This window comes from Babesia bigemina (genome assembly GCF_000981445.1).
Source record: "Babesia bigemina genome assembly Bbig001, chromosome : III".
Classification (NCBI taxonomy): domain Eukaryota; phylum Apicomplexa; class Aconoidasida; order Piroplasmida; family Babesiidae; genus Babesia; species Babesia bigemina.
Genome location: NC_027218.1, coordinates 266,029 through 290,629, shown reverse-complemented (window position 1 = coordinate 290,629; position 24,601 = coordinate 266,029). Strand labels below are relative to the sequence as shown.

At 43.4% G+C, this 24,601-nt stretch overlaps 14 protein-coding genes across 14 annotated transcripts; 7 read left to right on the top strand and 7 right to left on the bottom strand.

Annotated features, from left to right (window-relative positions):
* Positions 1 to 20: 20 nt before the first annotated feature.
* On the top strand, positions 21 to 322 carry BBBOND_0301130 (hypothetical protein; the record flags this gene model as incomplete). The annotated part of the gene is made up of 2 exons (XM_012912940.1): positions 21 to 86; positions 119 to 322. 2 exons carry the CDS (start codon positions 21 to 23, stop codon positions 320 to 322), a joined length of 270 nt encoding a protein of 89 aa, XP_012768394.1.
* A 390-nt stretch (positions 323 to 712) lies between these two features.
* BBBOND_0301120 (membrane protein, putative) lies at positions 713 to 1,282 on the bottom strand (the record flags this gene model as incomplete). The annotated part of the gene is made up of 1 exon (XM_012912939.1): positions 713 to 1,282. The coding sequence occupies one exon, from the start codon at positions 1,280 to 1,282 to the stop codon at positions 713 to 715; it is 570 nt and encodes a 189-aa protein (XP_012768393.1).
* Positions 1,283 to 1,448: 166 nt separating this feature from the next.
* BBBOND_0301110 (Ubiquitin related modifier 1, putative) lies at positions 1,449 to 1,838 on the bottom strand (the record flags this gene model as incomplete). Its single annotated transcript, XM_012912938.1, has 1 exon — positions 1,449 to 1,838. The coding sequence occupies one exon, from the start codon at positions 1,836 to 1,838 to the stop codon at positions 1,449 to 1,451; it is 390 nt and encodes a 129-aa protein (XP_012768392.1).
* Positions 1,839 to 2,145: 307 nt separating this feature from the next.
* On the top strand, positions 2,146 to 3,313 carry BBBOND_0301100 (serine/threonine protein phosphatase PP2A catalytic subunit, putative; the record flags this gene model as incomplete). Its single annotated transcript, XM_012912937.1, has 5 exons — positions 2,146 to 2,497; positions 2,534 to 2,644; positions 2,681 to 2,792; positions 2,882 to 3,184; positions 3,220 to 3,313. The coding sequence occupies 5 exons, from the start codon at positions 2,146 to 2,148 to the stop codon at positions 3,311 to 3,313; spliced, it is 972 nt and encodes a 323-aa protein (XP_012768391.1).
* A 21-nt stretch (positions 3,314 to 3,334) lies between these two features.
* On the bottom strand, positions 3,335 to 5,101 carry BBBOND_0301090 (hypothetical protein, conserved; the record flags this gene model as incomplete). The annotated part of the gene is made up of 1 exon (XM_012912936.1): positions 3,335 to 5,101. One exon carries the CDS (start codon positions 5,099 to 5,101, stop codon positions 3,335 to 3,337), a length of 1,767 nt encoding a protein of 588 aa, XP_012768390.1.
* A 443-nt stretch (positions 5,102 to 5,544) lies between these two features.
* BBBOND_0301080 (hypothetical protein, conserved) lies at positions 5,545 to 6,303 on the bottom strand (the record flags this gene model as incomplete). The annotated part of the gene is made up of 1 exon (XM_012912935.1): positions 5,545 to 6,303. The coding sequence occupies one exon, from the start codon at positions 6,301 to 6,303 to the stop codon at positions 5,545 to 5,547; it is 759 nt and encodes a 252-aa protein (XP_012768389.1).
* Positions 6,304 to 8,618: 2,315 nt separating this feature from the next.
* Positions 8,619 to 10,379, top strand: BBBOND_0301070 (protein phosphatase 2C, putative; the record flags this gene model as incomplete). Its single annotated transcript, XM_012912934.1, has 1 exon — positions 8,619 to 10,379. One exon carries the CDS (start codon positions 8,619 to 8,621, stop codon positions 10,377 to 10,379), a length of 1,761 nt encoding a protein of 586 aa, XP_012768388.1.
* A 21-nt stretch (positions 10,380 to 10,400) lies between these two features.
* On the bottom strand, positions 10,401 to 11,176 carry BBBOND_0301060 (ribosomal protein S14p/S29e domain containing protein, putative; the record flags this gene model as incomplete). Its single annotated transcript, XM_012912933.1, has 4 exons — positions 10,401 to 10,504; positions 10,552 to 10,699; positions 10,818 to 10,891; positions 10,930 to 11,176. The coding sequence occupies 4 exons, from the start codon at positions 11,174 to 11,176 to the stop codon at positions 10,401 to 10,403; spliced, it is 573 nt and encodes a 190-aa protein (XP_012768387.1).
* Positions 11,177 to 11,775: 599 nt separating this feature from the next.
* On the top strand, positions 11,776 to 15,315 carry BBBOND_0301050 (hypothetical protein, conserved; the record flags this gene model as incomplete). The annotated part of the gene is made up of 1 exon (XM_012912932.1): positions 11,776 to 15,315. One exon carries the CDS (start codon positions 11,776 to 11,778, stop codon positions 15,313 to 15,315), a length of 3,540 nt encoding a protein of 1,179 aa, XP_012768386.1.
* A 7-nt stretch (positions 15,316 to 15,322) lies between these two features.
* BBBOND_0301040 (FERREDOXIN/FERREDOXIN--NADP REDUCTASE-RELATED, putative) lies at positions 15,323 to 16,643 on the top strand (the record flags this gene model as incomplete). The annotated part of the gene is made up of 2 exons (XM_012912931.1): positions 15,323 to 15,550; positions 15,663 to 16,643. 2 exons carry the CDS (start codon positions 15,323 to 15,325, stop codon positions 16,641 to 16,643), a joined length of 1,209 nt encoding a protein of 402 aa, XP_012768385.1.
* Positions 16,644 to 16,656: 13 nt separating this feature from the next.
* On the top strand, positions 16,657 to 19,701 carry BBBOND_0301030 (hypothetical protein, conserved; the record flags this gene model as incomplete). The annotated part of the gene is made up of 1 exon (XM_012912930.1): positions 16,657 to 19,701. One exon carries the CDS (start codon positions 16,657 to 16,659, stop codon positions 19,699 to 19,701), a length of 3,045 nt encoding a protein of 1,014 aa, XP_012768384.1.
* Positions 19,702 to 20,030: 329 nt separating this feature from the next.
* BBBOND_0301020 (hypothetical protein, conserved) lies at positions 20,031 to 22,386 on the bottom strand (the record flags this gene model as incomplete). The annotated part of the gene is made up of 3 exons (XM_012912929.1): positions 20,031 to 21,051; positions 21,113 to 22,086; positions 22,186 to 22,386. 3 exons carry the CDS (start codon positions 22,384 to 22,386, stop codon positions 20,031 to 20,033), a joined length of 2,196 nt encoding a protein of 731 aa, XP_012768383.1.
* Positions 22,387 to 22,511: 125 nt separating this feature from the next.
* BBBOND_0301010 (hypothetical protein, conserved) lies at positions 22,512 to 23,260 on the top strand (the record flags this gene model as incomplete). Its single annotated transcript, XM_012912928.1, has 4 exons — positions 22,512 to 22,838; positions 22,879 to 23,087; positions 23,124 to 23,176; positions 23,223 to 23,260. The coding sequence occupies 4 exons, from the start codon at positions 22,512 to 22,514 to the stop codon at positions 23,258 to 23,260; spliced, it is 627 nt and encodes a 208-aa protein (XP_012768382.1).
* A 408-nt stretch (positions 23,261 to 23,668) lies between these two features.
* Positions 23,669 to 24,307, bottom strand: BBBOND_0301000 (ATP synthase mitochondrial F1 complex assembly factor 1; the record flags this gene model as incomplete). The annotated part of the gene is made up of 1 exon (XM_012912927.1): positions 23,669 to 24,307. One exon carries the CDS (start codon positions 24,305 to 24,307, stop codon positions 23,669 to 23,671), a length of 639 nt encoding a protein of 212 aa, XP_012768381.1.
* Between the last annotated feature and the right edge of the window lie 294 nt (positions 24,308 to 24,601).

The following is a 24,601-nucleotide window of genomic DNA, read 5'->3' as shown; positions in this document are numbered from 1 at the left end:
GTGTTACCGTCTTGAGCAAAATGTCGAGAAAAGTGTTGAGATTGTATCAGGACATAAACAAGTTGTGCGACGAAGAATTGGGTAATGTATGTGCGACATAATTTAATATGTATTAGAGACTCTTGTTTGGATACTGAGGTCGAGACTCTCGAATAACCGTTCCGAAGCGACGCGTCGCAACATACCGTTTCCGCACCCTATTCACTTATTTTCGGACGATTCTACTACAACTTCTTTAAACAGAACATACGTTGCTGGAAAGTTCACACACATCGCTATATTGTCACAAATGGCAACCCTCTCCCAATGTAGAGATGATTAGGCGCATTTTGAAGGCCACCGCGAATATGCACTTTTAAGACCATGAACCGCTTATAAGAGCTGCACATTCCCTGGGTAAGTGGCCTACATTCATAAAAACACTGCGATCGTGACAACAGTCCACGGTCCAGGATATACCGCATACGTGAATGCAGCATCACGGCCAATAAACACTGCTGGGTAATGAACCGCTTTTAAAAGCTAAATGAAAACGACACACGCTAAACGTGGCTGTTAATAACTAATTACTCACGTCGATGAACAAGGTGTATTCCCACATTGGCACTGGTTATACATAGTTAAGAAGTGTTGGTGTTAGTAAAAGCAGAGGCTACCGTGATCGCATATATCTACCATATTACCCCTAATGTTACGACCCGACATTGCTGTTTCAGTAGATGTCCCTCAGTTCCAACAGTTGTCGTTTTATCCCCTTACTTAGCAGTACGGATACTACAGCACATATTCCCGCTACAACAAGGTGGGCACATATGACAGCGAATGCGACAACAAAAACGGAAGCTGCCTTTGTTTGCAAACATTCAGGTTCTAATTCCAGATCATTGTATAGAGCCCGGTATATTTTGAGGGAGGCATTGCTGAGAGCGTATATTCCCCAACCGCTGATAATTATGTCAACAACAACCATAGAGCACGTTATTATAGCCGTCGTTGCCCATTCCACTTCTGTGCCCCAGTCCCTCGCAGCAATGGCCGTATAGTAGGCGGCCATGACAAAAGATCCTACGGCTGAAGCGATTATATGGGCCAATGAATTAAAGAGTATTGAGCAATGCAAATCGTATATAAACGGGAAGCTAATTGTGCAACAAGATAGAAGTAAGAGGACAAGATGTAGGAATATCAAAAGGTGTAACCAACGCTTGACCGGGTTCCTTAGAAGAGGGACGGGGCCTCCCCCGGCGTGCCTCCTTCCCCAAAATCTTAACGTTGGCTTCATGGGAAACACACAAATTACCCCGATCTATATATGGTAACGCGATTTACCTTTAACATCCCAGCATACAACAGTCTAGACATTTATGCATAGGGCACGCCTTTCAGTAACATGGCACCGGTATAGACAGGGTGTATTAATAATTCCCCCAGAGCAACCGTATTCAATCTTAACCTCCATGTAAAGATGAAATAAATGAAACATCGCGTTTTCCCTTTAATTTATGACCACTGCCACCAAGTAGTTCTAAATCCGTATCATCTATTAGCACAATAACACCGGGTATGACATCGGAAGTTTCACCCATATTAAAAACACCTGGCAAATCCCCACGGACCTCAACTTCCGAACACCTGATAGCCTCCAATTTAGGCGGATACGCGAAAAGGTCCCTCTTTGCAGCGAAGGCAGCTTTGCGCAGATACGCCACTAGCTGAGATACAGTAACAGATTCCGTTTGAATTTCAATTTTCAATCGCCTTCTCTTATCTACTGTAAACGCACTTAGACCTCCCGCAAATTCCACAAATATTTCACAGACATGATTAACACCTATCATATCCCCGTATAAATTTCAACCAAACTGCACACATTAAGAGGTCGAAAATACGTCATCAAAAGTATCCAATTAAACGAAGTGATTGGCCCACTTCGTCGAGTCGATATGCAACGTATGACGGTCAACGCGTACCGTCTAAAGGTGTAAGTTCCGTATGGAATTTACCATACAAAATCGTTCCACAGATAACTCAAAAATTCACGGGAAATAATTGTTTGAATCATCGACGTATACTTTATTGATACATTGGATAACAGTACGTTTAGCGATATGCCATAATAATTTTTAATGGGCAATCTTCTCATTCATGGAGCGCGATGTAGATTACTATCTATCAGAAGTTGATGTCGGTGAATTGGAGGTCACGATCGATCGGATTTTCAATAGCGAGGCAATCTCTGCACAGACCGTGGTCAAGCTATGCAACAAAGCAAAAGAAATTTTAGCGGCCGAAAGCAACATCATACCTGTAACCGCACCTGTTACGGTGGTTGGAGACATTCATGGACAGCTGTATGATTTGAAGGAGCTGTTTCGTATTGCCGGTACGTCGCCAAATACTAACTTCCTTTTTCTAGGTGATTACGTCGACCGAGGATACTACTCAGTGGAGAGTGTTTCGTTAATTTTAGCACTGAAAGTGCGATATAAAGAGAGAGGTATGGCATCACAATCTTTCTAAAGAACCTATGCAGTATTTATCATCCGTGGCAACCACGAATGTCGCCAAATCACACAGGTGTATGGATTCTACGACGAATGCTTGAGGAAGTATGGCAACGCCGATGTGTGGATAGCGCTAACGAGTATGTATATACCTTCAGCCTTTTAATGCATAATAGACATTTTTGATTATCTGCCCCTGGGAGCCTTAATTGACGGGAGGATTTTCTGCCCTCATGCGGGTTTGTCACCCTCATTTGACTCCTTAGATCAAGTAAGAGATCTCAACAGGTGCGTTAGTTATGCGGGTTTTTGTCATTCAGTTGAATGACCTAACATACAGCCCCCCCCACTCCACGATTCAGCACAAAATGCCGCAGGATCCAGGAGGTACCACACGAAGGTGCCATGTGCGATCTACTGTGGTCAGACCCTGAGGAGCGAACGGGCTGGGGCCTGAGCCCGAGGGGGGCAGGTTTCACTTTTGGATACGACATTTCGAAGGCATTCAATCGCACGAATGGTCTGGAATTAATTGCACGCGCCCATCAACTAATAATGGAGGGGTACCAATGGTCACAAGATCGCAACGTTGTAACCATCTTTTCGGCACCAAACTACTGTTACCGTTGTCAGAACCAGGCGGCAATAATGGAGATAGATGAGAGGATGCGTTTCACTTTGTAGGTTTCTGAGTACAAAACACATGAGCGATCAGTTTGCAATTTGACCCATCTCCCCGACGTGAGCCGCCAGAGAAGAAGGAAAGGAACAACGACTACTTACTAGAGGACCTCACATACATTAATTAGTTATTATAAAGTCAAGTTCATTTATGAAAGACCTCTGGAAAGCAGGTGCCTTTTGTACATTGCCAGTTTTTGTTGCGTTTGTGATTCCTGACCATTTGGTATTTTAAGCACGTTTGCCCTCGGTGAAGTCTGATCCAATTTATTACTAAAAGTTTGCTTTATGCTCTTTATAAAACCCATTAATCCACTGTTGTTCTCGGATTTGGCCTTTGGATCTACTGGTCTTATCTTACAAGGAAGGATGGGCATTTGTCTCTTACTATCCACCAAAAAAGGCCCTAGTTCGGAATTTGACCTTTTCGGTAGATAGTAGACATCCGATGTTTCCGCAAATTTGACTCTATCCTGTTTACTGGGGGCGCAGCTAGTTGTGTTTGAACGCTTCACGCAACCTTTCAGCGTATTCGGCTTTACGGCGGGTTTGCTGGTGCACTCTCCGGCGTTGAATCGGCCGGGAAAGTCTGTCATCGCAGAGCTAGGAGTCAACAATCGGGCACACTTCTCTTCAGAAAGTGTTTTGAGCCTGTCTTTCATGAGCCTCATGTACCCCAGGGTTTTGTTAAAATCCTCCATGAGCGCCATTTTAGACAACCTTTCCTCCCTCAACTTTTGTTCTAGCGCCTTGACACGTTCCACAAACGAATCTGTTTCATTTGCCTGTCGTAGTTGAGCCTTCAACACTTCAACCTCTTTTTTCAGATTAAGGTTTTGAGCTTTTATCATCGCCAACTCATCGATGAGATTGCTATCATTGGGGCACTCATCTTTACAATTGAGTGGGTCAGGGTTGATGCGCAGCAGACGGTCAATCTCAGTCTGTGATCTACTTAGATGGGACTGCAGACTTTCAATAAATCTCTGATCCGTCTTGTATGCCATAAGCTTACCTCCACTAATAAGCTCAATAAACTGTTTTGAAAGCATGCCATTAACATTCCTTAACCAAACGATTTCGTAATCTTTATATGCGGAAACAAAGCCATCTTCACTCGTTTGTGAGGCAGCATCACATTTCCGGTTACATTGCTTTTCCAAGGGCCCTTTCATTCTCACATTCGTAAGTTTGAGGCCTAACCTATGCAGAATTTGTTCTTTAAGCAAATCGACTTCCACATCCGAATCTGCTGGTTTCATAAAGCTGGACCATTCCTCCTCTTGATCTTCAGGTAGTTCCCTTGGCGAACTCATAGCAGAACAGAGACTCTCATTCGATTCGCAATCGTCTGATGACGTGGAACCGCACCTGGTCCTGTCACTCATCTGTTGTGGATTACCAAGTTGCACTGCATGAAGCGCGTCTAGCATTTTACGTTCCTCGATAGGAACCACCGACTCGAATTTGATGGGTGTTACATCTTCGCCCGTATTTGCTACTGAAAAGTCTGATGCCTCCTGCTCGTCACACCACCACTTGAACCCATTGTTGACTGTGTCAGCTCTACACGATTCATCCGAAAAATACTCAACGCTGAACTCCCTGTTAGACGAAAACCTGTCATCTCTCCTAGAGTTGTGCCGTCCAGAAATAAAAGATTTGGTTGTTGTATGATCTACATAGTTATGGCTTAAGGTCATATTGTCACGTCCAGAGGTTTTAGGTGTTTTCTCGGAAATGGCCTCTATGCCACATAATAATCCCGGTGCTACATTGCGATCGGCGAGGTACTTCATATCATCTCGGCCGAATTTGGGTGACGATTTCTCAATTGTAGACAAGGGATCCACATGTTCAAAGTCACTGTATTCTGAGTCAATGTATCCGGCGCTAGTCTCCAACGACAGTGACATATTTACAAGTTGGATTGCGCATAACAAATACAACGGCTATAGTTTTGCGATGAATTGTGTAGTTCACCTATGCGGAATTCGTTCATTGACGATGACGCACCGGTGGGCATATACCACGAGTGTGTCGACCTACACCCCTCACGCCACTTATACTGTCTAATACAATTCCTTCACACATTACGCACCAATCAGCTTCTAATGATGATTAAAGCTCGCTTATATAAATATATCAACAAATGTTTCTAAGATGTGTGTTCGTCATCAAGAGGATTCCGCAACTTTAGACACCTCAAGCGATGGCCGCACACACGTGCCACTCTCTATCAGTTTTTATCATCTAGAAGGACTGAATTTGCATGATGCTAAGCAACATATTCTAATATGCATGTAGGAATAGTAAGAATGGGATGTTTTGCTAATTACAACAACGAACAATATTTTAGCTACACGTTAGAACATATTGGAGTCAATATTGCAGCAGCCAGGTGACCGAGGCACATGCCGATGAAATTGGCATTTGGGAAGAATATATAAGGTTCGTCCCAATCCAACAATGCCAAATAATTACCAAATGACCACCCGGCAATCATCGTAACGGTGTATAACATCCACATACATTTTATTCTTGGATGAAGAAGTTCCGATTCGCCCTGTTTGCTCTCTCTGCACGGTGAATAATCTCGGAAGTACACATAATGCAGCTGTGTCGCAGATGACACCGCACAAAACCACATAGCCATGAGTGTGATGTCCAACAGCCTGTGAAGGTAGTGATCAAGGGTAAGCAATAGTGCAGTGAAGCAGACGAGTCCGAACGTTTGAAAAAGCAGTTTCGCCTTTTCCGTGTACTTGTACGTCAATACCGCCCTTGCACTTGGCGTCGTTGGGATTTCACTGCTCGAAGACTTTGCATCTGGCAGTACTATTGGCATAATACTCTCAGTTTCGTAGGGAATGATGGTCAAGCAAATTTTACTTACAGATCCAGTAAAAACAAACACGGGTACAACTAATAAGTGCAATAAAACTTTTACAACAAAGACGATCCTAAACCATGTTGCAAATATTTCTATCATTGCCTTTGACCGGCCGGTGATGTCTACCTGACGGACAATGTAATATACGAGATATCCGTCGAAAATGGCAGACGCCAAATCACAATATTGGTAGCGCTTTATGCAGCGCCTTTTGTAAGCTTCCATGGCATCGTGAGAGCTGCACACACAAGAATAGGTTCCTACTATGTTTATATTAAGATAGACAACCTATAGGATTCTTTAAAGCATCTATTAGGTATACTGGATAATTCCCCAACTAATGGCATCATGTAACTATAGGTTCCAAAGACTCGAAAAACGTGGAAATATTGGAAGTGCACGCCGGGCATACAGCCACCAGTATCCAGGGAGACGTTCAACAACGAGCTAACGTTAACACATCAGAGACATCCATATATACAATTTCACCTCTTGTATTTGGATATGAGTTAAAAGGATTTGTGAGTGCTTGCCATTGTTAAGAAATGCACTTTGCCAATAGATAATAGATATCTGTTCCCAGACTAAACACAGTCGCCAATCGCCTTTTAATGATACGCATAAAGCATCTGAAATGTTCATTACGACGCATTACATATGTATGGTCTTCTCATGCTGAACAGGTATACATATCAACATGGCACATAGACAATAGGATACTACTTAGTTAACACTGTCGCCAGTAAACACAAGAATACGATTTGATTACATGAAGCAGCAGTTTTATTGTGAACTAGATACGAACTCTTTACGCGAAAACAAGCTTGCAACTCACGTTTTGCTCAAATGCCATAACTTGTCTAAACGGACCCGTATGTTAACGTTGTGTAGGAGATGCATTATCCCCTCCCCCTTGGTATCTTGCGCATACGACGTAATAGATATACTTATTCGCATTTTAGTAAGATACAGATTATACTGATCCTGGCACGTCGTACGTATGATCAATGCAATGGTTCACTATATAACATACAGCTATAAGCACGGTCGCCAACATACTGGTATGATACCTCAGGTTTATTTTGTAGAGGCGATGTACTGACGTCACAGAAACCGTTTGTCATGCGCACACAGCTGGGGCCCCTATTAATAGCGTAATAAGCTGGAGTGTGCCTACATAGTGACATCTTCATCGCTAGTAGATGTCTGGAGCGAGCACACTTTACAAATACAGACACATCTACGCATTATCAGCCTTGATATTGGTATATTTACGCCTAATTTCACGAAGCCGTATGATTGCGTCTTACAGCCAATATACAAGGACGGGACGCCGACTGGTAGCCGTACGGAACTGCACATACAGAACCAACTACTCACGTATGACGGCAAAATGTGCAAAGACCGTATCAAATAGCCCTCACGGTCTGAGCGGCATGGGTGAACCGAGATCGTAGCTCACGTAGGCCCCCGCTAGTGGCCGATGAGAGGTAGAATGTAATCTTCCGTGTCAATCTGGCGTTAATAGAAAATCAACACAGCGTAATAGACGCGAGATCGCGTTCGCTGATACGCTCGGATTGCGCTGGGGCTGTTTCTGCAGTGTGAAGACTTGCCACGAGGTGTTACTAAGAATTTGGAACCGATACAATACACTCAGCTCAATTAGCTTTGATCACAAACACACTTATTGGTTATATGCGGTGCGTGTATAGCGTGCGAATTTCCTAGGTGTGCTGCCAAGACAGCGACTTATTGAAAAGAAGAAGCGGGTTCAAGTCTAAACGATGTTAAACATAGTCTTTTCAACGTTATTTGAAGATGGTCACCACCCCAAGCTACCACCTTTCTTCTACTTGTACTGCCTCTACGGCTAGCCTATAAAAACATTTTTGATGAACAACTCGGCATATACGATATCTATATTGTATTAATTTCACCGGCACACGGCTCCTAAAGTGGCTTCATCGGATGCCATCACGCTGTAGGTTATACGATAGACTCGTAGTGCCCCATGTCATTGTCGCGACTAAAATTCCCGCGGTTACATTTGTGTAGAGCGGTGGTACACTTTCTAATTGAAATATATAACGAGGTATATTAAAACCAAAGATAGTTGTCAAACATTTTGGGGAGGTTGGCGCTTTATTGTAAGGTATCTGCCGCCACTGTATTAAACTTGCCCTCATCCTTTGCGAACACATTGGAGCGCAAACCACTCAAGGAAATAGCTGCTTGGAGGTTCTAATATTCTGGTACATTATTCTGTGTTTGAATGGACGTCGTGACGTTGTTTGTGGTGGGTTGATAAGTTTTATCAGGAAGTCTTGGCGTTCATTGGCTACGTATGATCAGCAACGCGGCATAATTATTGTTGATTTCATGTGATAGGTTTCAAATGAAGTTCAACTGCTGCTCAGGGAGGTAGCTAGTGGGCGTCGCATATTCATAATTTCGTCTGTTTGCGTGTGTTCGTCTATTGAGAACGCGTAGTATGTGAGGCATGCTCGGAGCACATTCATATTCACGTCGTCAATTGTATGTTGCTCTATCGTTTTCGCCCAGCGCTGTCATTTTTGAGTCTGTATTCACACCTCTTATCAATGGGAGCTCATTTAAGTAGTCCGAAGACGGACAAGGTTTCGTGCAGCGGAGGAGACTTTTCTTCTCACACCACTAGGTACGGATCATCGTCAATGCAAGGATGGCGTGTTTCCATGGAAGATTCACACCTTGCTGTACCTGATCTTTATCAGCGTTGTAGCAGCAATGGGGAAAAGGAGACCGACAATGGACGCGAAACGCAAGTGGGCAATACTGCAGTTGCGTCTAACAAACTAGATGCGCTAGGCAATATTAACAACTCTTTGGTTGGCGTATACGGCGTCTTCGATGGTCATGGTGGCAGTTGTGTTAGCCAATGGGTATCTGAGAATTTTGCAAGCCTGCTAAAAGGGGAGATCGCACGTCTAAGTGAGTTGAAAAATAACCAAAGCATTGAGCTAAAAAGCTTGGATGCGATTTCGGAGACACAGGCGGTGCTTGCTGAATCATTGCAATCTGCCTTTTTAAAGGTAGATGAAGAGTTGCAGAGGGCAGAAACGGAACAAGCGTTACAGAAACTCAACGAAAGACCTAGGAGTGACAATGTTAACGAATCTTTCGTAGACGGGTCATCACTTTTTAAGGTACTTATGCCAGATCGTGCGCCAAATCGACAGCAAACAATCCGTCTAATTGAGCAACATACGGAGCGACTATTGCGCGAGTCGTTTAATTTCCACAATTCGAATCAATCGGATGTCCACTCCACTGAGGATTTAACTAGATATAGCGAAGACGACGAAGATTACCAGCAAAAGTCACCAGATGATCTTGACGAAGATGTAAATGATGAGGTTTATAGACACACATCTTCTGAAGCACATTCGGTAGACATATCGAAGGAGGGCGCGTCCATACGATTGAACGACTTGGGTCCGAAAACGCAGGACAGCAAAACTATCCAAGACCAGATGGTCACTCGCACCGTAAACGATGACGAATCGATGCGATCTGGGGATTGCCTCCCTGATGATGAATACGAAGTAGAAACAGACGCAATAGGTGACGGTGATGGCCCTAGTTTAGCTTATGGGTGTGGTTCCACTTCAGTGGTTGTGGTGGTTGTAGGTGGAGAGACGCCAGCCATACTAGTGGCCAACGCCGGCGACTCCAGAGCTGTATTAAGCCGAGGTGGTCAAGCAGTAGCCTTGTCTCATGACCATAAACCTCAATTACGTGAAGAAGGGGAACGGATCCGGCGAGCTGGCGGATCCGTAACGAACGGAAGGGTGGATGGCAATTTGAATCTTAGCCGATCTCTTGGTGATTTGGCGTTTAAGCGTGACCAATCGCTCCCCCCAGCCGAGCAGCGTATTTCTGCTATGCCTGACGTTAGAATATGCCCGTTGACACCGCAAGATGAATTCATTGTACTAGCATGCGACGGCATTTGGGACTGCAAAAGCAATCAGCAGGTTGTGGATTTCGTGCGCAGCCGTCTTTTTAGAGATGAGGGCGCCATCAATGACGCTGTAGACTCAGATGGTGTCGCTAATAATGACCCTGGAACTCTAGCCAAAATATGCGAGGAATTGTGCGACGAATGCCTATCCAGCAACCCTAGCGAGAGCGAAGGCGTCGGTTGCGACAACATGACAGTCGTCATAGTGCAGCTCAGCAAACACTTGGTTGAAAAGGCCACCACCTCAGCTCAGCCCATCACACTTTACGGGAAGCAAGTTGATGCATACCTCTAGAAACTTATTTAAGTTTATAAATCACCAATTTGCCCGTCGTATGCCGGGTATTAGACACCGGTTTGCAAATTCTCTAAATTGGTGCCGTGTGAGGCCAATTACCCGGCTTACGCTTCTTGTGCGGCCTGCAAAGGTTTTCGTGACAATCAGTTGGCCGCATTGCCGTACGTACCTGTGATCATACATATGCGCTTGTATCTACTTTTGGCGGAGTCGCGAGGAAGTGAGTCGAGCTTAGCTCGCCAATACATGAGTTCGGATACGTTGCGCGCATCTTTGATATATTGCTTGTACCTTGTTCTGACGTGTTTGTATATCACCTGCTCTTATGTGAGGTTTTCGGTCTGATAGAACGCTTTATTATAATGTCATTAGATAGATATTGTGAACACAGCCTTAGTAGATTATATCCGTATCATGAGTTTTGATTGAACCCACTTGTTTGTATTTGCGTCTCATCATTCTAGACATTACGGCACTGTCTGGCTTACAAAATCTGAAGTCGGATGCCACTGCACGTCTATAATGAGTGTAAAATACAGTAACATACTTCCTCTGTATCCACAGAATCCAGGTGGCCTGCACGGTTTGCTCCACGCGCCTTCCGGAATTTCAGGACCATAGTGCAGCACTTGTGCCTTTATCTTTTCTGGATCCAGATTGAACGGCGGAATAACATCACTACAGGCGTTTGAAGGGTCGCGGTTGCGTCTTGGATACAATGCGATTTCGCTAGTTATACAGTGCTTGTTGCATCGGTAAACGAATGCGTACCCGAACCCTTCATGCAGATCCATAAGCGGCTCACAAACTGCAGCGTATAGCCAAACTATAATCGCCCTATTAAAATATTTCGTTAATTTTGAGCATTTCATGTAACCGTTGGAGTATAGAAGATTCAAAAACTGCTGCAGCTCTTGCTTATCATATACACGATAATTGTACTGTTAAAGACACAGAGATCGATCAACCTTCCACTGACAACTCTTATTGCAGGAATATGATACACACGAGACAAATACCTTCTTATTTTTTTTGGGTGTGGCACTCTGTGTAGACCACTGCGCGCTGGCATCCTCTACACACCTGACACAGAAGGTATACCACATCCACGCGTGCTGCTCGTTTTACAACGATATACAGCACTACTAATTGGTTTTGTTATGTGCCAACTGATATCACTTGGAACGTATTATCACTGAAAAGCTATATTTCAGGAGATGTTAGAGATACAATCGTTATCCATACGCGGGATAGTTTGGGCATAGGTTATATGTGAAGATGAGGGGCCATCGCCTAAACGATGTGCTTGTATCGTACAGCGGTAAGTGGTCAACCATATACATTATACTGTGTCGTAGACCCTTTCAATGTTTGGGAAGAAATAAAGGCGAACATGCATGATATCTTACCGTTACCTGTAAACACCAAGAAAATAAATGGGACAAACTGGAATCGGCACAATATTAGACTTCCTGGTCTGGATAAGGAAATCGGTGAGGGTGGGTCATTCTATTGTAGGTATGTGAAGGCAGATGACACTAATCCCAATGATTTCCGTAATGCCAACGTCCATATGCATGACGATTCATTTTTACACTTATATATATTACCTCCGATGGATGTTGAATTATTTAAACGCAATGTAAAAACACAACTGAAGTCTTTCGTGTCGAAATTGAAGGGTAAATGTCTTATCATTTATGGGATATGCAAAAAGGAGAACCGAGACCAGCAAAAATCCAACTGCAAAACTATAGACAAAATACGGCATATGTTACAATCGTTATCGCTGCGCCACAATCGATTGTGCTTGGTTCCGATGCTGGAATTATCACTACTTAACGCCCAGAGAACTCCAAGGGCCGAGGAAGACATGGAATGTAATGGAGAGACCTTTGGAACCAAGAACTGGGAAAACGTGCAGCTGATGATGAGTGAGTGTATATCAGAAACAGTCGCTGGAAGATTATCAGATATTGCGGCAGTTATCCACAAGACAAGCGCCCATCATACGTCCGAAAGCATTTTGTTTTATGAGTCCATGTTAAGGATTTATGGCAAATGTGGATTGATACTGGATGCAGCAGACGGTTATGCGGAACTATTGCGTGCTGTGGAAGCTGATCTAATGAAAAAGATAACTCCGAAAGACTTTGTACGAGCACCTTTTGTTTTTTACATGGAAAGCGGTTATGGCATAGACAACGAAAGCAACCAATTCGATATATACCAGTATCTTTGCTGCACCGCGATACGCTTACTAGAACCTGTTAACGGTGTTGAGAGTTTGTCCCGCATCTGTCGCATTTTCTTGGATTGCTGCATGTTAACATTTATGGCAACACGCCGGGATCTGCGCAAGAAACACCTGTTGTGGTTGTTAGTATTAATAAATAAATCGCTCTGCTACTTGCGGGATTGTATGAAATCAACATCAGACCAACTAGGTATCGCTGAAACAGTTATTTCTGCCAACACTCAGCAGAAGTTCTCAAAACCGTCAACATTAGAGAAGCTACGATCCGCAATAAAACGAAAAAAAAGTAGACATCTTCAAAATGAAGAGGCGGTCGAACATTCGGGACATCTCACAGCAAATTTAATTGCAACGGATACTAATGAAGCACCAAAAAAGTATTGTCAACCATTACACTCACCAAATGGCGTTGAGTGCGTATATAACATTAATAATTCCAAGTGCATAAGACGATGTATAGGACTCTTATACACTTTTTTGTACAAAACCTTGAAAAACATGGATACTGCAGTATCAAGCGACGACACCCTGGAAGTTTCAAACATCCAAAATGTCGAATTACCCTACAACCTTTATCGCACTATGGAGTTAGAAATGTGGGAGGCCGTGAAGTTACCTGACGGTAGACAACGAATGATGGCAGAAGCCATGGAGAATGCATCCTTAAACTTTTCACATGGTGATATGCCCCGTTTTTCTAACGTTATGGCAAACTTATACGGCAAGGAATCAGCAGCATTGTCCATGGAGAAAGATTCTAGCCAGCTAGGGTGGTTCTTACGGGCTCTTAATAAGGGTGATAGCAAACATGTTTTTGCGTGGTTCGGACCTCACGAACCAAATGTGCATCTCAACGATCCTTTGGATAGCGTAAAAACGGTTCTGCAAGCCAATTTGGATTGCTTACATAACTATCCAAATATATGTCTCACCCCCACTCAAATTGAGGATGAAGCAGTGAACGATTACCTCCGAGTATTGTCGGATGCAAAGTTGGCAATAGACAGCACCAGGGGATATATGCAAACTTATGGACAGTCATTGAAACATAAAACTGATATATGCAAAATTAGACTCAACGTATATACCACCGTAGATTGTTTGAAAGTTAATATTCACGTGCGTCTATGTGAAGACCAGGAACGAATGATAAATGACCATCCGCCTACATTGGCCCACGAATGCGAAGAGTTATCCTTGTCCGACGTCACTTTACATCGTGGGTTGAATGTTTATGTGTTAAAGCATCGTTTTAGCAAGACATGCAATTATACTTTGGAGTCGTTCATCATATCTGGTGAAACTTTTGAGGTTGTGCAAAGGCCTTGCACACCGATTCCGCTTGGGGTGCTTAGCGGTGTAATACGTGCTTTAAAGACATACAATATAATGCCGAGCTACAAGCTTTCGGCTCTCGTGCTTCCCCCATCTTTCATAAGGTGTGATAAAGAGGACACAATAACTCTTACTGCTCGCCCGTGTTCGGATGCGATTACTTGCTCTGATCCAGTTCTTTTGACAGGTGTGAAGAACTACATTGCATTTTACCTGTCTGGGTTCACAGTGGGACGCATATTCTTTCACAAATCTCGCCTTATATATGACACGGAACATTTTTCTTTGTATTCTGATGAGATAAAAACATCGTGTGATTATACGAAGACGGATGATGGAATTGTGTTGAATCTTACAAAGGGTAGAGCATCGAGTCACGTTATATGCGCGTCGATAACAGTGGATTCGACGGTTAATGAAGACAAGATCTGTCAGACGGTATCAATCTATAATGGTCGTCGACTTGATTTCAATCTTGAATTTACCATTATACCGCCCTTCTGCAGGGAGATTATAACATCAGATAATGCATTGCTTCAGGTAGTTTTAGGCCCAACGGCACCATTCTACACGGAGATAGGTAGCGTGGTTGTAAATGGTTGCCTAATGGTTAAGGAGTCGACTTTGTTGGAAAGGGGGTCCGATTTTTGCATATCAATTGACGGAAATGATGGGGAAACAGGAACTAGCTATCTATTGACTCCACCGAATAGCAATGCGACACTATCAACAGGAAAATTCCGCACAGTCGGAGACCTACAGATGCGTAGTGCACCACATCACACGACAACCGCTATAACCGCCGAGCGTGACTTCTCTAGCGATAAGCAACGAGAGACTCCAGAGGACATAGCTGCTAATAACGGATGCACTGCACTAATTACAGGAGAGCACAAGGTAATAGTGAGCTATCGCATATTGAGGCACAAGTGTATGCATCATCGAACGAATGTTGGTGGTGAGCTAGAATCTCTTTCGAATGTATTGGAATACCGTTTTAATCTTCCACAACTAACTGGAAGTGATGTTACGGTTGAGTATAATACACCGCCTTTTTGCTTTATCGGTATGCTATTTGAAGCATGTGTCACAATTCGCTCTGCCAAAGAAGTTTCGTTTGAATATGAGCTGGAATCCGACGACAATTGGTTTGTAGAAGGTCCGGTGAGAGGAAAGAATCAAGTATTGCGCCCTATTGATTGTTTGCAATTGCATTTCAAGATGATGGCCATAGAACGCGCGGGAGGCGGCATAATACGGCTGCCTTCCATCCGTTTCTGGCGGCTGCGCGCCCCCCTAATCCACAAAGAAATATTTTTGTTAAACAATACTCACACGTAATCATATTATGCACCCACGCATAGCGATAGTCGGAGCAGGTCCATGTGGTTTGTATCTGGCCAGGAATCTAAGAGGACACGTGTTACCAGGTGCGCGTGTGGACCTTTTCGACCGATTACCGCAAGCTTTAGGGCTCCTCCGATTTGGAGTTGCACCAGATTCTTTGTCGATTCGCCGCAGTGCTACTCCTTTGCTGGCGAATACGAAGGAGCGATTCTTCTTCAATGTGCGTGTGGTAAGTGAATGTATTTGTTTATACGACTGAAGTTCGATTTATACTGCTATATTACCGCAAAAACTGCTTAATTTGTGTGCATTTAAAACCACAAACGACAAAGGATCTACAGGGCACAGATCTCGGCATCGATGAGTTAATGCGATATTATCACGTATGCCTGCTTTCATGCGGAGCCGAGTCTCCACGCCCATTGTCTATACCTGGGGATAGTTGCGAAGGAGTATTTGATTCGCTAGACATTATTCGTTCTTATAATAGTCACCCCGATGCCCCTGAATGTGTACGGTCTTATTTCCTCAGGCTCGCAAAATTGGGAAGACGTGTGACTGTTAGCATAATTGGCAACGGTAATGTTTCTCTGGACATAGCTCGCATCCTTCTTACCCCTGCCACCTTCTTGGAAAGAACAGAAATAGACAAGACATTTCTGCACAACTTACGCAGCGTTGATATCGCTGCTGTGACAATTATTGGACGTCGCGGTATCTTTCAGTCTTCATTCACAAACCCAGAGTTGCGCAAGATCACGGAAACGAATTATTTCTCCCCCATCACCCAAAACCACTCGGTAGAACGTTCTTTGGTTTATAAGCCCCCTGTTCTTGATCGCCGAATGCGTAGAAGACTTGAATTTTTCAATGGTATTGCGCACGACAACTTTGAGGCAGTGCACACACCAAGAACTCTGCACTTCGACTTTTTTAAAACAGTTAATTCGATAGAAGGAGGGAAGGATTCAGCCATTAGTGCTATAGTTTTAGACGAGAACAGGCTAGATGACCGTTTAAACGCACATATCACTGGCAAACTGACTAGTCTGAAGTCAGACATGCTAATCAAATGTATTGGATTTCAGAGAAGCGAAGAGTCGGATGTATTGCTGAGAAGCGTTGACTTAAAGCGCATTTTTGGTTGCGGTTGGTTCGCTACTAATGGGCAAGGCGATTTATCGGCCACTCTGGCTGCGACATTGCAATTATCGAGAATTATCGCATCCCTGAATTTTGACTTCCCGGTAGAAGCCGACATACAAGATCTGTTCGTTCGAGACTCGAGGTTCAGCCATGTCAGAGTTGGTAGCGCTGGATGACTGCGATGGGCTCATGTTCCAGCATGGTCCCCAGGTAGAGTTCACGTCTGATGTTCAAAGTGATCATAACATTCACATAGAAGTGTCAAATGCGCACGACTTGTTGTTCGTTGCACAGAATGCATCCGTTTATATATACCAGTTAACTGCTTTCGTGTCTAGTGCGGTAGCCAATGAACCTTATGACGCGCATCTGCTAGATCGCATAACGTTTGAGGATGCTATTAAACGCATCCGCATACTACACGAGTGGCATCTCATCGCGTGCCTGTTAGCTCATAAAGTGGTGGTGTATGACTTTTCACAAGGTAAGAAGAGGTTCGAATCTGAATTCACCGTTGTACTTGAATGCGTATATTGGAGCGGTAAAAATCTTCTTGTACGTGACGCGGACTCTGTTCTTCACATGATTTCGGTTGATGGAACTAAGAAAAGCATCTTGAGAGATTGTAAGAGCATTTCACCAGCTGGATCAGATGGGTTTCATCTCGTTTGCCAGTTTAATGGCAGTCTTTCGATTCAGATCTTCAAAGAATATCCAGACCCATCAAAATTCGTAACTCTTCAGTTACCACCTCTCTATGAAGCATCACAGATAACGGATGTGGTTGGTTCGCACGTCATATCTGGCGACTTGGTGGCTATAGGCCTGGTTATTGACATTCAAGATTCACTAATATTACTTTGCCGCTACACGAGCAGCGAAGCTACTGTGGTACATTGGGCATTCAACGAATTGTTCCTCACTGTTGACGACATATACCCCCAAATTGAGTTTGTCTGGGTAGATGAATGGCAGTGTTTATTTGCGTGGTCCAATGCCGCTACTATGGTTGTAGTGATATCGCGTCATGTTAAACTTGTCGGAGACTCTACATGGCATGTGGTAAACATGAAAGAGGGATACTGTCTTGAATCTGTTGACATAGATTGCTGTCCAACTGATCTCGTGGTGTGTACCTCGTATAGAGACAAATTGTACCGTAAGAATGCATCTGCGGACGCACCTCTGTTGACTGACCCAACCGTTTTTATGTTGGCACAAGGGGCTAGTAAGATTGCTCTACATTATGCAGACACTTGGTTGATTGACAAAGATCTCAAGGAAGTGGAGCAACTTCCCCGATTGAGACGTGACACTGATGGGTCTTTGTTTAGTTCATTCGTTGCCAGCCGATGTAGTGATGAAAACGTCGTAAATAAAAAGTCAATTATCCACCATACATCGGATATGCCTGAGGGTGCACATTTGGATGACATGTTTGCATGTATGAAGGTAGAGCACACAAGCAGCTCCTATGACAAGAATTTACGTCCAGGCAGTACGGGGTTAGGACATACTCAAGCTACACACGGTGGACAGAAGTCGGTTGAGTTATCTACAAATCCCGATACCGCCAACTGCCACAGATTCACAGATTCGCGCAGTTCCTCGAACGTTGTATCATCTAAAATTGGACAACCCCAAGCACTTGATCCTTTGGCAGCAGTAGATGAAGTGTATCATTCATCAATAAAGGCCTATGCACAGCTACCCGCTGAAAAAGAGAGACATCTCGAGCGCATACGCCTCTTAGAAATGCTGTGCAACTGCTTTCACATATTTGAGAGTCGTCTAGAGGACTTAGAGTCCACCATAAGCAGTGAAGTTGCAACTCCACGTGGTGTAAAAATGGATGATTGGGCTTCTAGCCTTGAAGATGTGAAAAGCATCTACAACGAAATCATAAGGAATGTTAGCGGCGCTACGGGTGATTATTCCAATGGCAGCATCGATGTGTTGTCGGATGATATTAAAAAGATGTACGAAGAGACTATGCAGTCATATACGTCGAAATTTCACATTTATGGCCCAGAAGTAGATTTGAAAGATATGGAGCACCACTTAGATGCCACAAAAGGGGTGCTGATTTCACTTAATGATAAATTGGATGCTTACGAAAACGAAATATCGGCAGCAGAAAATAACCGTCTTTTTAGCCATAAAGCTGAAACCACGATGCGTAGAGATTCCTGTATCAGGCAGCGTACTAGGGAAAGCAAAATGACAGATATAAGTGATTTAATAAAAAAATTGAAAGACGTTCACATCAAGCATGCTCCAAATCCCGACATAGAATACAAGGAAGTGAAAATGAAGTTTAACGAATACGGCACATTATCAAAACTGAAATCAAGTGAAACAATTTGCGCCACGCAGATCGTATTCACTCAGGAGGCACGCCCTCGAGGTTGTGACCTGCTATACAGCAAGAACTACCTTGAGACGGGGAGTATACGGACACATAATTTCTCCACAACTAATGAAACAACAGGAACGTCAATAGAAATCACTACAAACGATTTTCGGAAAGACGGACGCCATAATCCAAGTGATAGTAGCACTTCTTCCGCAACAGGCACGCATTCAAAGGATGGGACCTCGACAGCTGTAATACAACCCAAGGATGCGTTATCGAATGTTGTAGCCAGCGGCAACACCGAAGGCATGTCTGTTGGAAGTTATAACACTGTCGCAGAAGTTTCATCGTTAGATGCTTCTTCTAGCAGCACAGCTGATAACACTAGATTGGGTCTAAGCACAACTGCACTTTCGAGTTCGTCCATCCCTGGCGGTGCTATTCATCAGGTTCAAACGTACAAGTTTGGTGACACTGGGGACATGGCAAAGTGCACACTAAGCAGTGCGTGTTTTGCTCCAGTTGCAGCTCCCAGTGGACCTGCGCCGTTTGCGCTTTATGCTACAAATTCGCCGACGTCGTTTGCTGACTTGGCTCTGTCTAAAAGCGCAGGGAAGTCTATGTTCAATGACATTCAGAAAGAACCGAATCAATTGTTCGGTGAAGGGCCATTAACTGGCACTATACCAAGTTTTACTGGGGTAAGGGGTTTCACTTCAGGCAACTTCCAGGCAACTGGCCTGCAAAATGCTTCACCTGTTTTTAACTATTCATCTAACCCCCTGAGGTCTGGTTTAAACACCGATGATAAGGCACCAATTGCAAAGTCAGGAGGGGACATTTGGGGTTCTTTCCGCCGCAGTAACCCATTGGATTGATTTGAATTCATTTCACCGAGCAAACATTGGGATTTGCATAAAAATCCATACAACAGAGACAACCTGCCATCAATATGTAAGCAGTAACATTCAATGGGGTGTATTAAACGGGTTAATTGTCTGTTCATACCCCTCATCTAACATCCATAACTCGTAGTCAATGGCATGTATATGAACAAATAGCAATCACCATTGATGCCAAGCTTCGTTGCACGGATAATATGTTATGTATTATCACCCTTCTCGGTGTAACTATGGAAAAGATTGTACAGAAGAATGAATGAGTCAAAATGTCATCTATTATAAGCGCTGTAAGTACCATTTGCATTTTAACTTAAGTAGGTTTCAATTGCGTCCCATTCTTCATTCTTCTGGTATTGTGAACATTGGTGAGAACATATGCGACGCACTTTGTCCCAAAAGCTTTTTTTATGTGTCCAGTGTAGTGTAATATTATTTACACGTCCAATAAATTTAGTAAAGACCCTTGTTAATTCATCACCGTTACTCGACTGCCTATACACGACGACAATTTCCATAAGTGCGTGCGTAACAAACTTTAGCAACAAGTGCATGCTATCGTTTAGGACGTTTCCCGATTGCGATACGTGGTTCCTACGTGGGCTCGAGCTATTCTGCGGTTTTGATTCAAATGGTGTCAGTAGTTCTTGCAAGACATTGTCGCCCTCATGGTGAAATACATAGAATGGAGAATGTGGAGGTGTTAAGAATGCCGTCAATTGAGGCCCAGAATACACTGTCTCATCAGTTATGATCTTCATATAACCAGTGATACACGAAAAGACTACTTCACCTATACTTGTACGTTTCTCTTTTGATATAAAGAGTTCGTAACCTGCTAGGTTTAATAATATTCTCATGGTGCACGACCCTGATAAATCATAACACATACTCTTAGCACTGCTTCGACACAATGTTGATCGATCTTCGAGAATCCGTTCATCGAGGAATCGCGTGCACATTTCGTCAAACAGGTTATGAATATATACACGGAGTGTGTCACGTTCTGAATCGTTAACTTCTTCCATTTGCCTATGTATTTCATTAAATACTTGAGCATACATGATAAATAATGACACATTTGAAGCTGCCGCCAGATGATCATTCTGCAATGCTCGCAAGAACTGCATTGAGTACAGACCCATATAATCCAAGGGGACCATTGTGTTGTTGTTCTTCAACAATGTGGCAACAAGGCGTGTTTCTTGTGTAGCCACAACCCCAAGAAGCCTACGAAGGGTGGTTAGTTCTCCATTTCTAACTAGTATTTCAAAAACTTCATAAAACAGATGCGAATGAAAAGGGGTCGGCATCCTTGTATGTGAAAGACTTGCCGCATTTGCGGCGGACACAGGACTATTTGAGATATATTTTTTGTCAGTTCAATGACTTAACACATTTGTCGAATATAGTTTTTTCTAGCAACAAACATTCCCTTCTAGTATGGGTGCGGAGCAAGTTGTTGCAGCTGGGGAGTACAAGGAATGGTTTCCTGTGGTTTGAGTCGCTGTTCAAGGACTCCTGCAAATTCCTGAAAATGATATCACTAGCGAGAGAATCAAGCCTTCTATGATTCCTCCCACCAAATATTTGCGTTTGGTAGGTTGATGATTCTTCAGAGATTCCAATTACAGCTGTGGAACTGTAATCTGATGGTGCAATCAAAAACAGTTCCTCACAAGCATTATTGTATCCACAATACCCCAAATTTAGTGAGCAACCAATACATCGATTATGCACTACATGTTGTGGTGACATTGGTTTCTCGTTTGTGTGATTAACATTATGCTCCCAATTCCCGTATGTTCCCAGATGTCTGCCGTGCATATACCTTGAAAGCCGCGTAGCAAAATCTAGGTTGTAAAGGGTTTGAGAAATCCACTCAGAACCAGTTATCTCTTCCCTGGAATACGGTAAACCGACAAGGATAATGAACCTTGAGGGCGGGTGAATGTTGTCTGTTACTATGGAATATACGACGCCACAGAGGTGTTCCACGTCACCGGTGTTATATATTGACCTAAGTAACTTCGCTTTACCCATATGATGTATAGAAAGCCCAATATATTTGGAACCGTAATCAACGCTGAGCACAGGGAAGGTGCTTAGGTTATTGATTGATTCTACAATGACGGTATTGGTGAGCTCCAAACGTAGAATCTGAGGAAGGCCATTATCACGAGATACGCGATTCCGAGATATAAAGACGGATTTACGTTCAAGTAGGGCTGACTTGGTCTTTTCCTTGTCCGTTGTGCCTGGGTTGCATAAGCGCGACATACGATGGCTTAGAGCTCGGGGAGGCAGCACGTCTCTTTTTAACAGATTAATCGAGGAGTCCAGCGGCACAGTAACATTCGTAACCTTATAACCTCGCACGAACACTGCAGTAGCCAACAAGGAAATAGTGAGACGCATCGGTTAAGGTGCCTGATATCGCCGCTCAGAAGGAGAGTTTGACACCTTCAGACGAACTTGCATCGGCACGAATCTTAAAGCATCTGTAAATTTAATCGACATTTTCGTGTTGTCTTGACTGATTAGCGTCGCTGGTGGCACGCGAGGCTGTGTGTCACCCTCAATGTCCAATACGTTTGCAATTTTGTGTGTTTTTGTGAATAGAAAAACGTCCTCTGTGCGATCCAACGCACGTTTCTGAACCATATCAATTCCATTTACACAAATAGATGTGCTATAGGAGTTCCATATGGTGCAAGCTTGGCATAAGGTGGCAATATATATGACATTCCACACTGCCGCATTGTACCATTCATACTTCTTAGTGAACCATGGCATATGATAGAGATCTTACGGCGGCTTCCGGCGAGAAAGCAACTCCATCTACAGAACGGGAATGGCGTCTTTTTGAGCGCCAGTATGGTCGTTGGCTAAAAGACAACGCATATACGATATCTGCTGACGAAGGCAAACTATTCAAGAACGCGACATACAGCTGTTTTGGAATGGGATTATGCGGTGGTATCGTTACCAGCTTCGCTTTGAAGAAGTCAAATGTGATAAGTCGCGTGGCCACACGTCGAGTGTTATCTGCATTCGTTGCGCTGTACTCTACTGCCATATGCATCAATCGCAAACGTAGATCTGTGTATACTGAAGTTAGTTATAAATGTTCTATGCGCCGCTAAACTTTCGCAGTTGCTGAATTCGCCGGGTCGTTTAGGAAACGCCGCTCGCCATATTCTTATCGAGACACAAGGCCACTTAGCAACATCCTCTGAAACTACAACACACGCGGATGATACCTTCTCAGATAAAGTGTCTGTATCGGAACGCATTGGTGATTATGAAACCCCTGGGAAGTTATACGCAAATCGCATGGCGGTTTCCGATCCCCATGCAAATGAGTAAGTTGTTATGTGCCACTTTCTGACAATGCTAAGTGAAAACCTTAACAAGGCGTTCGTTATGACAGCAAGGAAATCTCCAATTGCGGGTTAGAGAGTCTTGACATCCTGTTATGACTGACAGGTCCATACAAGACATGGGACGAGGTACGAAGGGAGAATTCGCACGATAAAGAGAACTAGAGGCAAAGCAACGCTCTAATTATAATTATAGATTATTTTTTGGACAATTTCCGAACATTATTGCACTGGAAATATATTGAGCAGCTCGAACCCATTCAATACGGCAAAAACTACATTGGCGTATTACGACATTGCATATTGCACATATATCTGACAAAGAAATCAGACATAAATGCAAATCAGACCACAATGCTCCGATTCGCAGAGGTCTCGATCGTTTGTTGCCTATACCCACACAATATCGTACATGCCTTTGGTAAAACACAATACAATGGCCTAGTTCAACAGCTATGTGCTCCAGATGGACTTCGCTTAGATTAAAGGACATACAACACACTAACTTGTTTGAGTTCGATGAATTGATATCTTATAACTTGCTGTATAAGTGGCAATACTTCTTACTGTTCCAGAATGTGTTTGCATTTACGCTTGAAATCTTCGAACTCGAATTCGCGCGGACGGTTATTAAAACAGTCAACCCACTTGTAAAGATTTATGTCTGAGTAGAACTTAACCGTGTGTTCCATAAGTTTTTTCGCATTACTCTTTGATACATCTGTTGGATTGACAATATCACCTCGCACAAGAATAATGTTCTTTTGTACCAGTAGTTCGTCGTAAAATGTAAGAATGAAGTGCGGCGACGATTTTTCCATCCCATATGACTTGAATGAGTGTACTGACGTGAATAGAACACTTTTAGAGTCGACGTGTTGTAGTATCATGTTGTAAGTACCACGTGTTTCAACCTGAACCGGTAGCACAAACATGGGGCTACGTTTTGCATTTTTTGAGAGCTGTTGAAAGACTTGACCTCCAAGTGTCATTACTACAACGTTATCCCGCCGTTCGAATTGTTGTGCCCAGATTCCAGCGATTGTTTGGGTGTCGCATCGCATGAGCAACGGTACCTTTGCTATCTCATTTAAGATACGGGGTACGGGATACATAAAACTCATAAATCTTCGTGACCGATTGTTACCGTAGCAATTACCAAATACACATTTTATTCTTGAGTAAAAATCGCTGCCAGCCATTTGTAAGACCGATAGTTCACTCTCATCAACTACGCTTCCAGTTTTTTTCGACTCATATGTTTTGTTCACTTTTAAGCGCCATTTTGTGCGACCACTAATCGAGTTGCGATTCGATAATTATGATTAATTGCCTTTTAAACGTCCGAATTCGTGAGACCAACGGACAGCTGCACAAAATAACGTTCACAGACATCGGTAGGCACAACGGAGCTCACGAGCAGATATAACGCCGCATAGCCCTCATATACTCATTAATATTATTACTTGTAGAGCCATATATATACAAAAACAGTT